This window comes from Centruroides sculpturatus, unplaced genomic scaffold, assembly GCF_000671375.1.
Source record: "Centruroides sculpturatus isolate CEXI.00-Female unplaced genomic scaffold, Cexi_2.0 scaffold1171, whole genome shotgun sequence".
Classification (NCBI taxonomy): Eukaryota; Metazoa; Arthropoda; class Arachnida; order Scorpiones; family Buthidae; genus Centruroides; species Centruroides sculpturatus.
The window spans coordinates 51,045-63,340 of NW_019385411.1; the positions used below are offsets into that span (position 1 = coordinate 51,045).

At 30.3% G+C, this 12,296-nt stretch overlaps 1 protein-coding gene across 2 annotated transcripts in view; it reads left to right on the forward strand.

Annotated features, from left to right (window-relative positions):
* The window catches only part of LOC111638681 (ubiquitin-conjugating enzyme E2 Z-like), a 34,777-nt gene that overhangs the window by 10,399 nt on the left and 12,082 nt on the right, over positions 1–12,296 (forward strand). For both annotated transcript variants that reach the window (XM_023384430.1, XM_023384429.1), the window contains exons 2-4: positions 4,957–5,029; positions 8,988–9,175; positions 9,277–9,388. In XM_023384430.1, coding sequence (XP_023240198.1) covers positions 4,964–5,029; positions 8,988–9,175; positions 9,277–9,388 — 366 coding nt within the window. In that variant the 5' untranslated portion in view covers positions 4,957–4,963. The remainder of the gene's footprint in view (positions 1–4,956; positions 5,030–8,987; positions 9,176–9,276; positions 9,389–12,296) is intronic.

Consider the following 12,296-nt stretch of genomic DNA (forward strand, 5'->3'; position numbering starts at 1 on the left):
AACAATTAATAATGCCGCCTATGCGATTGCAACAGTTAATCTATGTTATCATAAAAGGACTTCCAGGCTGTTGATAAACCTTCAGCATCCCTGTGATTGATGCACTGCGCGGTCATATGCGCCTTGTGTATCTCAACTTTTTCCAGGTGTTTCACTGCTTGCATTGATCTTGTAGGTCTAATAATCGTTGCCTGATCCCAGTATACTGCAATTTCTTGCTACTTCGCAAATGCTGTGAGGACTGTGCTATCAACGCTTCTATTCACTGAGTATTTGTGCTCATCAAACCTTTTCTTCAGGTTCCGCATTGTTGCTCCTATATATATTAGGTCAGAGTTAAATCTATGGTCTTTCATAGGTATCGAGTAGACTCCTGTCATAGCATGAACCTGAAGAACCTGAAGAAAAGGTTTGATGAGCACAAATACTCAGTGAATAGAAGCGTTGATAGCACAGTCCTCGCAGCATTTGCGAAGTAGCAAGAAATTGCAGTATACTGGGATCAGGCAACGATTATTAGACCTACAAGATCAACGCAAGTGGTGAAACACCTGGAAAAAGTTGAGATACATAAGGCGCATATGATCGCGCAGTGCATCAATCACAGGGATGCTGAAGGTTTATCAACAGCCTGGAAGTCCTTTTATGATAACATAGATTAACTGTTGCAATCGCATAGGCGGCATTATTAATTGTTTTTGTAATATTACTTGATATATAATTTTTTTGGTTTATTTTTAATTATTTTGGTTTAATCTATACATTTTATGAGTATGGGCATGCGCTTTAGCATTAAGTTGTGAATAAGTGCTTTGAAGTTTTGTATTTTTCGAATACTTTGTTCGTTATATGGTTCAAATTTGAACTGAGGAAGAGATTGCTGAAAACGGTCGAAAATGTTTTTTAATGCATTAAACGTTGTGCTGGAATAGAGAAAGGTGTTTGTTTATTTTATTTAATTAATTCCAGTAAGCATTTATTTATTCAACTATTAAACATTAATTTTACCTAACCTTGCACAACCAATTTATAATCCTCATGATATTACTGGTGTAGAATTCAATAAATAAATAAGCAATTACTGTATCTATAACCAGCATTAATTCTCTTATAAACGAACGTTTTCTTTTGTCTTTAACGGTCATCATCAGGTTTCTATGCTTTGGAATGTTTGTAAAAGAATGCATCTTCCAAAAATTCAAAAATTGCACATCTTGAAGATACGTGCATGATCAATGTAGCTCTTTAAAAAAATGAGTCTTCAAACTGACTTCCTATTTTAAAAATTCGATGTTTATATAAATTAAAAAGATAAACTTGATAATGATCTATTTTACATCAAAATACACCCTCCACACAGCCACCAGCGAGTCATTTCTTTAAAAATTTATGGCTGTTCCCCACTTGAACACGAAGAAAATGTTCATTTATAAGAGAATTAATGCTGGTTATAGGTAATTGCTTATTTATTTATTGACAATGAATTTATTACATTTACAGCTGTGTTTTATTAGACACCGTTTTCTTGACAATCTACTTTTTCAATATTTAAAAATTCTTGTAGATAATTTATTATTTTCTTCAATATCCAATATAGAGTTTGTATTAATATTAACAATCTGTATTAACAGTTCTCATGGAATCAATACATAAAGCAGCTTTTCGTGGTGGTTTAAATAACTCTCTGTTTTGCCCTGAATTCAAATTGGGATCACACACAACTGAAATGGTAGTGTATTATTTTATCTTTTTTTGATGCTTATTCATTTAAATCATGGTTAAAAAGTCACTCATACATCACACTCCAGCAGTTTGCTGAAGTGTGATGTATGAGTCATCATTATTCATTTCTCAGCACATTTTAATGTAAAAGTTTGTCATAATATGCATATATTTTGATAGATATATATTTATTAAATACCTACCTAAATTAGTTGTGTGTTTATAGTTTGAGACAAAAATGATTCTTATTTCAGGTGANCATGCTCCATTAAGGTCAATACACTTCTGCAAACATTGATACCTTTAACTCTGTCTGAGTAGAACTTGAGGGTCTTGTGATCTGAACCATGTCAGAGCAGCTCTTTTTACATCTTCAACTGATGAAAAATGGGTACCTTTCAGCGACTTATCCATTTGTAGGTTGTTGACTTCTTAGGAGCATTATCACCATAAACTTGTTCCAGAGCATCAATGATTTGCTTATTCTCCTAACCAAGTTTCACCATGAACTTTATGTTTGTTCTGGTCTCAACTTTGGTGGATTCCATGTTCCTTGAATGGTGCCTGAATTTCAACTGGTGATGCTGCATTCTTACCTGCATTTAAAGGTTCATGTTTGAACTTGTTATAACACATTGGTACAAGAATGTTCAGGTGCATTGAAATCAAAATCCTTCCAAACAATTTTTAGTTAGACTTTTTCCACAAACTTTTTGAAGCCTCCACGTATATTCCTATTTAATTAATTTTTTTAATATTAACTTAATTATTTACTTTACATTTCTTATAACATTAACTAATTGCACAGTTTTATTTTATATTATGAAAGAAATAATGAGACATCATTTTTTTGTTTAGATTATTTATTTAGCTGAATCTGACAAATTCAAAAATTTTTTAATACATTAATTTTTTTTATTGCACTTTTGACATGAATTAACTTTGCATACATTTCCTGGTATTGGCAATTATTTTATATTGAACTGTACCTGCAGATATAATTGGCATTGCCTGGACAAAAAGTAATAAAAGACACATTAAAATTAAAACCATACTACAAGTTTGGTAATTTTAAACAAACTCATTTCCTGGTACAGCATTATTTTGGCAGAGCTTCCAAATCCAGAAGTTCTTATAATTTTTACAAATTATCACTATGAATATTGTTCGTGGATTGTATGGTGCCTTCATTAATTATGCAATGATTAATTATATAATAATGCATTAAACTTAAATTATCATAAAGTGTTAAGAGGATGAAATTAGGGGATGTCCAGATTTTATTGTAGCTTATATTTATTTCAGGGTCTTAGAGTAGGATATGTATGAAAAATTTGGTCCAGATTGGTCAAAGGTTTAGAACTGTATGGGGCACATGCAGACAGATACTTTCTATTTTATATAAGCCTATATACAGTGATACCCCGAACTTACGCGATAGGTGGGACTGAGCGATAACCGCGTAAGTCGGGGTATAATTTCGCAATTTGTGTAAAACTCAAGTCGGATGTATGTAAGCTAATAAATGTTCTTGTTAATCTTATCTCGTCTTTTGATTCGTTCACGGTTAGAAGAAATCACCACATAGAATCTCTCGAGTCTCCGTAGATATAACAAACACAGAAATAAATAACACAAAATAAATTGTGGCTATGTGTCGATTCTGTGTGACACGTCTGAACATGTAAGCCGAACAATAGTGTGGGGGGATTGAGTAATCGAGAGTTGCTTGGCGCTCAAACAAAAGACGAACCGACGAGATTTGAAAATCGCGTAACTCCGGGTTCGCGTAAGTCGAGGTATTACTGTATATACTTTAATGGTAATGATCTTTGATTGGTTTGATTAATCAATAAATGAAAAATAAAACCACAGTAAAATGTATCTTTTACACTAGATACCTAAATTGGTGTTGCATGATTCATATGATACAGCAAACTTGAAGTGCAGATGATTTATCAAACATAATCATATAAAAATAGATAAAAATCATTCAGATAAAACTATAATTCAGATAATGATCATTCAGATTTTTATCTATTTCTCACTGTGAAAAATAAAGAAATGAATTAACTTCAGTTATTGTTTATTTTGAAATACAGTAATACCCCGAACTTACGCAATAGATGGGACCAAGCGATAACCACGTAAGTTGGGGTATAATTTCCCAATTTGTGTAAAATCCAAGTCGGATGTATGTAAGCTAATAAATGTTCTCGTTAATCTTTTCTTTTGATTCGTTTATGGTTACAAGAAATCACCACATAGAGTCTCTCGAGTCTCCGTAGATATAACAAACAGAAATAAATAACATAAAATAAATTGTAGCTATGTGTCGATTCCACACGACACGTCTGAACATGTAAGCTGAACAATAGTATGGGGGGGTGAGTAATCAAGAGTTGCATGGCGCTGAAACAAAAGATGAATCGACAAGATTTGAAAATCACGTAACTCTGGGTTCGCGTAAGTCGAGGTATCACTGTACTAAGTTTTAAGCTAAATTCACACTTTCACATGAAACTTACGAAGAATGAAACAAACACTAATTAAACAACTTTATATCATACTACATAACACAAAATGCATTAGAATGTGATTGATCAAAAACATTTTGAACAATAGTTCTGAAAAGTTGATTGGTGAAACTGAAGTTCGACAAAAAGTTGGATATTCTCAATTCCTATTGAATTGATCAAATAGTTCCAAAAAAGGATGAACTAGTAGTTCTGATCTATTTCATAGTGATTTATATGCCAGTGTGAACCTAGCTTTAAATTAATAAGTACTTTATATGAATGAAATGAATATTTTACTTTGTTATTGTGATATCCATATAAATATACTTTTTCAGAACATTCAGTGATGATTATTATTAATTTAAAAATAAGTATTATAAACTTTATGTTATAATCTATATATTAATTATTTTCAGAATTATAGTAATGGACAATATAAAAAAGTAACAATTAAATGTTGTGGAATTCAAATGTTGACATCATCTATAAACAATTAAACTACAAAAATAAAGCATATTATTTTATAATCATGAAATATTCAAAAGATAATAGTATAAGTGATAAAATTCTACATTATTAATTGTAATGAGTGAAAATAAAATTGAATTTTTACTAAAATTTTTATTTTATCACATAGAATATAATATATTTCTAATAATTCTTTAGTTTCATAATTTTACTTAAAATTTTTTATAACTGTCATTTTATTGTACAGGGATATAATGACAATATATAGTGACCCACCTCCAGGAATGTTTGTGGTACCAGATGATAAAGATCTTACAAAGGTTTGTTTTTATAAATGTTTGTAATTTACTTGACAGTAGTTATGTTACCAGAAATTTTTTTAATATTGGATAAACTTTTGACAGAAGTGTAATGATGTTTGCAATGATTATAAAGACATTTGTATTGTAATCAAACCAAACATCTTTACAGAGCATGAGATTGTATCTTTATTCTGATTAACTCATCTGTATTTATTTTGATATATTTTTATTTATTTGTTCTAACAATTTAAATATTTTCAATAACAGAAAGTATACAGCTTTAAGTTAAAAGTTTATTGATAGCATTTCTTAATGTAGAAAGTATGGTTGCTGTATGTTCAAATTCTGTGTGTAGCATCCTTGTAATCCAAAAAATGATTCTTGGTAGACGACCAAACAGCAATTGGTTAGGAAAACATTATGGTTTATTTAAAACAATTTTTTATTCAAATGCATTTCAGGTTGGTTTATGTTCCCAACCCCTCTTCAGTGCTGTAAAAAATACAAATCAAAGTAAGGTTCACGACATTGGTAAATATAACGTAAAAAAGTGGGGTTAAAATAAAGGAGTTAGAAACTAAATTTTTACTTAACGACTATCCTAAATCAAAATTAAACACATGGCAAAAACAATACTGGGAAAACAGATTTAATACGATATACAAATTAAACAAAAAATACAAAACCTTCCCATATATAAAAAACATTTTCGAGGGCTGTAATAAGATCCTAAGAAAAGACAATATCAGTTTGGCACCAACTTTGACCAACAAAATATCATATAGTATCCATTATAACATTAATAAACAACATAACAATAAACTAAATATTCTTAAAACTGTAGGAACAGTTTACAAACTTGAATGCAACTGTCATAATCCAAAAACTTACATCAGCAAAACAGGCCAGTTTTTAGGAACAAGAATTAAAGAACATGAAGCTGCTATCCACTTAAAACATAACACTTCCCCCTGGTTTAACCACACAAGTGACAATAATTGTCAAATTAATAAAAACAATATAAAAGTTTTACATTTAGAAAAAGACCCATACAAAAGGAAATTTAAAGAACACATAGAAATAAAAAAAACCCTAAAGATAACTTAATTAATATTTCAGAAGGCATGTCAATAGATCCCCAATGGTATAAATTAATAGAGTGCACCTCCATGCATTAAATATTGTTTAAAAGCACACCCTGTTGTACGGAATGTTAGGAATGAATTGGATAACTTTGCTTGTCAGTATACTGTTACTCTGTGAACACCAGATAACACCAATTGTCAGTTTTACTCTGCTCTACCTTTTGTCGGGAATAATTCATATTAACTAGTGATGTAATGAATATTCGGTTACTATTTGGTATTCGGCCTATTTGGCCTATTTTTCGCTATTCGGCCGAATACCAAATATTTAATCACTACTTGGCTGAATACTGAATACCTAAAAACAGGAGTAAGAAATAACAAAAACACAGTAAAAATTAATCATTTTGGTATTTAGATTTAATGTTATCGGGTTAGTGTTGTTTGTTTATATTTATTTATAACTTATAACATGCACAAAATAAAAAAAAAAAATAATATTAGTTACATTTATTCACAATTTATAATTACAAAGATCAGCACAAGTACACACATTCATTTGAGAATCGTCGCACACATCTGAGGGTCTGACCCTGCCTATTCTTTTTAAGCGCTCGTCTTTGCTCTTTCCTTTCTCTTTCCTCTATCTCTCTAGTCCACGTATGCCTATGCATACATCATAATACACGCTCATGATGCTTTCGATTTGTCACTTTTCCGTTTTATAATTACGTGATTCATAGCCTGGTGATAACGGAGAAAAGAGACAGATAGGACGTTGGTATATGTTACAGTTATGATTTCACAGATTCGAGACAGCTTGATAGCCCGAACGGTCCCAGGCTTTCTCCTGTGCACGCTAAGTGACTTTCATTACAAGCATTTAGCTTTCCGAAATCTATGACAACAATTGTTTGGCATTGACGGCCGCAAATTTTGCGCCAATAAGCTGCTTTGACTTGTTTGATTATGTTATCAACTCAATTTCATATTTATTTTCACATTTTCACTTTGTGGTTTTTCTCTGTTCTTTTTCCGTTATTTACACATGTAGGTCATTTCATTGTTGTCCACATTTGATATCATCATTTATCAGATACTGCCATGATGCTCTTGTCTGTCCGCTACAACTGTCAAGAATTAATGTGATTGGTGAAGTGTAGTGACAGCGGGCCAATAGAGAGCAGGGTCCTTGCCATAATGCGGTTTGTGCGCCAATTTTCGTACGTGCGTTAATCAAGCCGAATAATATGGCTGAATATTCGGCTATCAGCCACGCTCCTGGCCGAATATTCGGTATTCGGCCTGAAGCCGAATATACTATTCATTGCAACACTAATATTAACTGAAAAGGTAAGTGTTCATAGATACTCTAAAATGAATAATCTGTATTTATATTTTTTATATAAATGATGTGCTAAACAGCAATGATTTATACATTCTTCATATTATAGTGAATGGTCATACACCTATGTGATAAAAATATAGTAACACAATTTTAAGCTGTTCCATTATATGACATGTAAGTTTTTTTTATTTTTTATGTTATTGTTTTTTACCTTTCCCCTTTTTTACGTCATATTTACCAATGCCATGAACCTTACTTTGATTTGTATTTTTTACAGCACTGAAGAGGGGTTGGGAACATAAACCAACCTGAAATTCATTTGAATAAAAAATTATTTTAAATAAAGCGTAATGTTTACCTCACCAATTGCTGTTTGGTCATCTACCAAGAATCATTTTTTGGATTACAAGGACACTACACACAGAATTTATTGATAGCAGTTGATTAAAGGTTAATAGTGGAATGTTAAATATTAAAGGCTCCTATTATACAATTATTGATTAAATTAATAAAATGAATGATTTGGCTAGAGTTCAGAATAAAGAAAACAGGAAATTTAATAGTCAAGTTGTGTTTAAAATTGAATTGCCATATTTAAATTGTTCTGAGATTAATTTATTTATATAAATGTATTTTATATGAATAAAGAGAAAATTCTAAAAGGGTACTAAATTAGCAGTAAACCAGCTAAATTTTTTTGTCATTATTCAAATCAACAATTTTTATTTTTTTAGACATTCTTCTATATTTATGAATTAATGTTATCAATATGTAATAGAAACTGAACAGAGTAAATTCCTTTGTTTTTTCTTTCTTGAAAAGTAATATTACAGTTAATTATAGTACATATTTATATCAAGTATAATTTAAACATCACTATCCTGATACATTCACTGCTAAATTTGTTTATAATAAATTTTAATATGATAGAATTTTTTAATAACTAGTAAATTATTATTTTATTAGAATTACTTTTATGAGATATATTATTATTAATATATATATATTTTTTCATTAATATTGAAAGCATGCAAATTCTAAGATTTCATCAAATATTGCTGAAATTTTGTTTAATTAGATAAAACTGGTAAAACTAAAAAATACAACACCTTATTAATCCCAGCAATATTTAATAAGATAATAACGTTTTTGACTGTTTTAAACAGCCTTTATCAGTTAAACTACAGTTTAAAACAGTCAAAAACGTTATTATCTTATTAAATATTGCTGGGATTAATAAGGTGTTGTGTTTTTTAGTTATACATTATCCAGTAAGTTCTTTATTTATTTAAAACTGGTAAAATAATTCAAATACTTTCACACTGGATTAATCAAAATAGTATAACACACCTACAAAACCTCCAGGTGCTCAGCAATAAAATTCACAGATAAATGTAAGCAAACATTTTTGGGTTCCTTCTGAGCTCTGCTTCAGGTTTTCTGCTTTCTTTTAAATGGAATGTAAATTGAAATCAACATAGAATTTGAATTTAAATTCAAACATTAGTTTTGATTTATTTAAAATTTATTTTTTATTTTTTAGGTTCATGCATTGATTACAGGTCCATTTGAAACTCCATATGAAGGAGGATTTTTCTATTTTTTGATTCGATGTCCACCAGATTATCCAATACATCCTCCAAGGGTGAAGTTGATGACTACTGGTGAAGGAAAGATTAGATTCAATCCAAATTTATATAAGAATGGAAAAGTCTGTTTAAGTATTCTAGGGTAAAGACTTTTTTATAACTCATTTTATAAATTCCTTGAAAAATTAATATTATTATGTGTTTATTTAAACTTTTTATATAACAATATATATTTATTTTTAGAACTTGGGCTGGTCCTGCATGGAGTCCTGCCCAAAGTTTATCAAGTGTTTTAATTTCTATTCAGTCACTTATGAATGAAAATCCCTATTTTAATGAACCTGGTTTTGAAAAGGTGAGTGGAAATAACTGAATGTAATATTAATTAATAGTTAAAACTAGAAGAGGTTTTTCGCAGTTTCCATTTCTTAATATAGATTAATATGCTATTCACGCCAAGTAATATTAATTAATAGCATAACTATTTTAACTATTAATTAATATTACTTGGCATGAATAGCATATTAACCTATATGAATGTAATATTCTGTTTTATTTTTCATATTGAAATGGTATCTAATAAAATTTAATATTATTTATTAGTAGTCAAAATTTGGAATTTTATCAAATGTGAGATCTGAATTACCCCTGGAATTAATTAATAAATTGATTAAAAAGTTAAAATTTTTGTCGAAAAATATTGTCTGATTTTGGTGGGAAAATTATGTTTTTCTAAACTAGGGAAACTGATAAAAGTCACTTCCTGCAACGGAAAGTTGAAACATCCTTTTGTTTTCCCTTATCTACTAAAAATCTTAGTCACCCTGGGAATTGTAACCCCTCGATAAATCTCCCTTTCCTCTGGTCACGTGAGAAAATCCAAAAAGCTGATTGGAGAAACCTCATGAAATATAGAAAGAGTTTTGATTCGGGGATTGTGCCAAAAGTTCTCAAAGTGAGAAGACGTATTCCATATTGGCTCCCTAAGGCTGACGTCCTTAGTTAGGAGTTGCCACAAAATCTGAAAGAAGGAAGTCATATTCCATACCATCTCCTGAAGGCCAACGCCCAAAGTCAAATCCAGAAGATTTTATATAATGAGTTTAAATCAGTAAATAGGGAAGAAAATATTTAAATATGTGCCATTCAAGACCTATTCAAGGAAGAACTATAGTATAAATCCAAAGGACAGAAGAAAATAAAGTTACCCCAAGGTAGTATGATTATGATAGAAATTGTGAGCTCTCTCTCTCGAAACAGTTTAATTCGAAAGTCTCGAAAAAGCTTTATTTGAATTTTCTATTTGCATAATTTTGTTTTGTTTCATTAAATATTTGTTTATAATTGTTAAAAGAATGTCTCTCGAGTATCTGAATCAAAACGAAGGGTTTATCTCTGTATCATCTTCACATGCGTGTTAATCTGCGTCTCACAAAATTGATTAACTGGTGTCAGGAATCCTGACGGAAGGAAGAGGGTGATTACACAATCATCTAATTCCACTAAAAATAACGCTCTCCTAGAAAAAGTAGTGATCCAGTTTTGCGATTGTGTGCCTGTAAGTGACATAGATCAACTGTCTATGCCCTTGGCCACTCACACAAATGTTATGCAAAGACAAAAAACTTAAGAAATTTAGAAAAATTTGTTTCATTGTTGACATCATTTATATATCAAAACTAGCAGATGATAACTTTGATAGCTATAGTGGCTGATTATGTTATGTTAGATTGGATTCTCAAAGATCAATGATTTCAATTTTGTGTTGGCAAATACATGCATTTTACCTTTTGATAATTATCGTTAGTAATTATCAAAAGGTAAAATGATAGATTCAAAGATAGATTTTTATGTCAAAAAATCAAATTTCAATGCTATAATAATAATATTTTAAAAATGTCTCTTGATATTTGAAAAAGTATAGGAAAAACTCATGTTAAAAAAGTTATTTCAACATATTTTTACATGTAGTATTGTTTAGTTACAGGCCACTTAAAAGCATGTTTTTAGTATTATCAAAAATAATAATAAATTATATAATGAAAAATAATGGAATTTTGTGTGGTGAAGAAAAAAGTTTAGTTTAAAAATTTGCCACTAAGGAGATATGCATCACAGATCTCCTTAGTGGCAAATTTTTAAACTAAACTTTTCATACTGCTAGTAAGAGATGCAAATTACAGTAAGACCTCATTTAATGCTACCTCAATTAACACTGGTTCAATATAACACAGTCTGCTTGAAGCCTAAGGAAAAAAGCTCAAAATTTACACTGATTGAAATTAACACAGCATTTCATTGATTCATATATAATATGATTATTCCCAGATGCAAACCAATCAGCAAAAGGTGGCAATTCATCCTGGTGCTGTACTTTCCTTAATCTATGTTTGTTCGGTGCAATTTTGGAAAAAATATAACTTCTTGGATGCCATAGGCAATATCAACTTTGCTTGGCAAGAATTAACTGATAAATGCATGAACTGAGTGTGAAAGAAGGTATGGCTGGAGGTATCCAAGAATTCTCAATGAATAGAGCCTATCATTGACCAAATTGTCAACTTAATTGATACAGCAGGACTAGATGTAGACAAACAGGATATTGAAGAGTTACTGCAGCTTTCTGGTGAGGGAGAGCCTTACCAACAATGACCTTCAAGAACTGGCAGAACAAGGAATTTGTGTAGAACTGGAAAATAGTGATTCTGAAAATGAAGAACCCAAAGAATATCTGTACAAATTTCCTTAGTAAAAGTTTGGTAATGATAACCAAAATTGTTGATCAAATTGTAGCAAATGATCCAACTTTTGAAAGGAGTGTTTTTGGATGCGATTTCCTGCTACTGACATTTGCTTAGTAAAAGAAAAAAAAGCAACAAATGACACTAGACAACTTCATTGCAAAAAAATTAAGAATTTCAGAAGAGCCAGAACCTTCATCACTAAAAATGAACTTTACATTTCTGTGTGCATATGTTTGTGTTATCTATACTAATATTATAAAGAGGTAATGTTTGTAAGTAAGTTTGGATGTAGCGGTAATCTCCAAAACTACTCATCCGATTTTCAAAATTCTTTTGCCAATATTTAGAATGGAACTTCAGGGTGGACATAGGCTGTATATTATTCCATTAAACATTCATATAAATTAAAAGATATAATCTAGGTTAAATATACTTTTATTTCCAACAGATGGTGCTACGAGTACAACGCCCTAAGTTTGCTTTTCTGTGAAAATGAACTAAAGCAGATCATCTTTTATC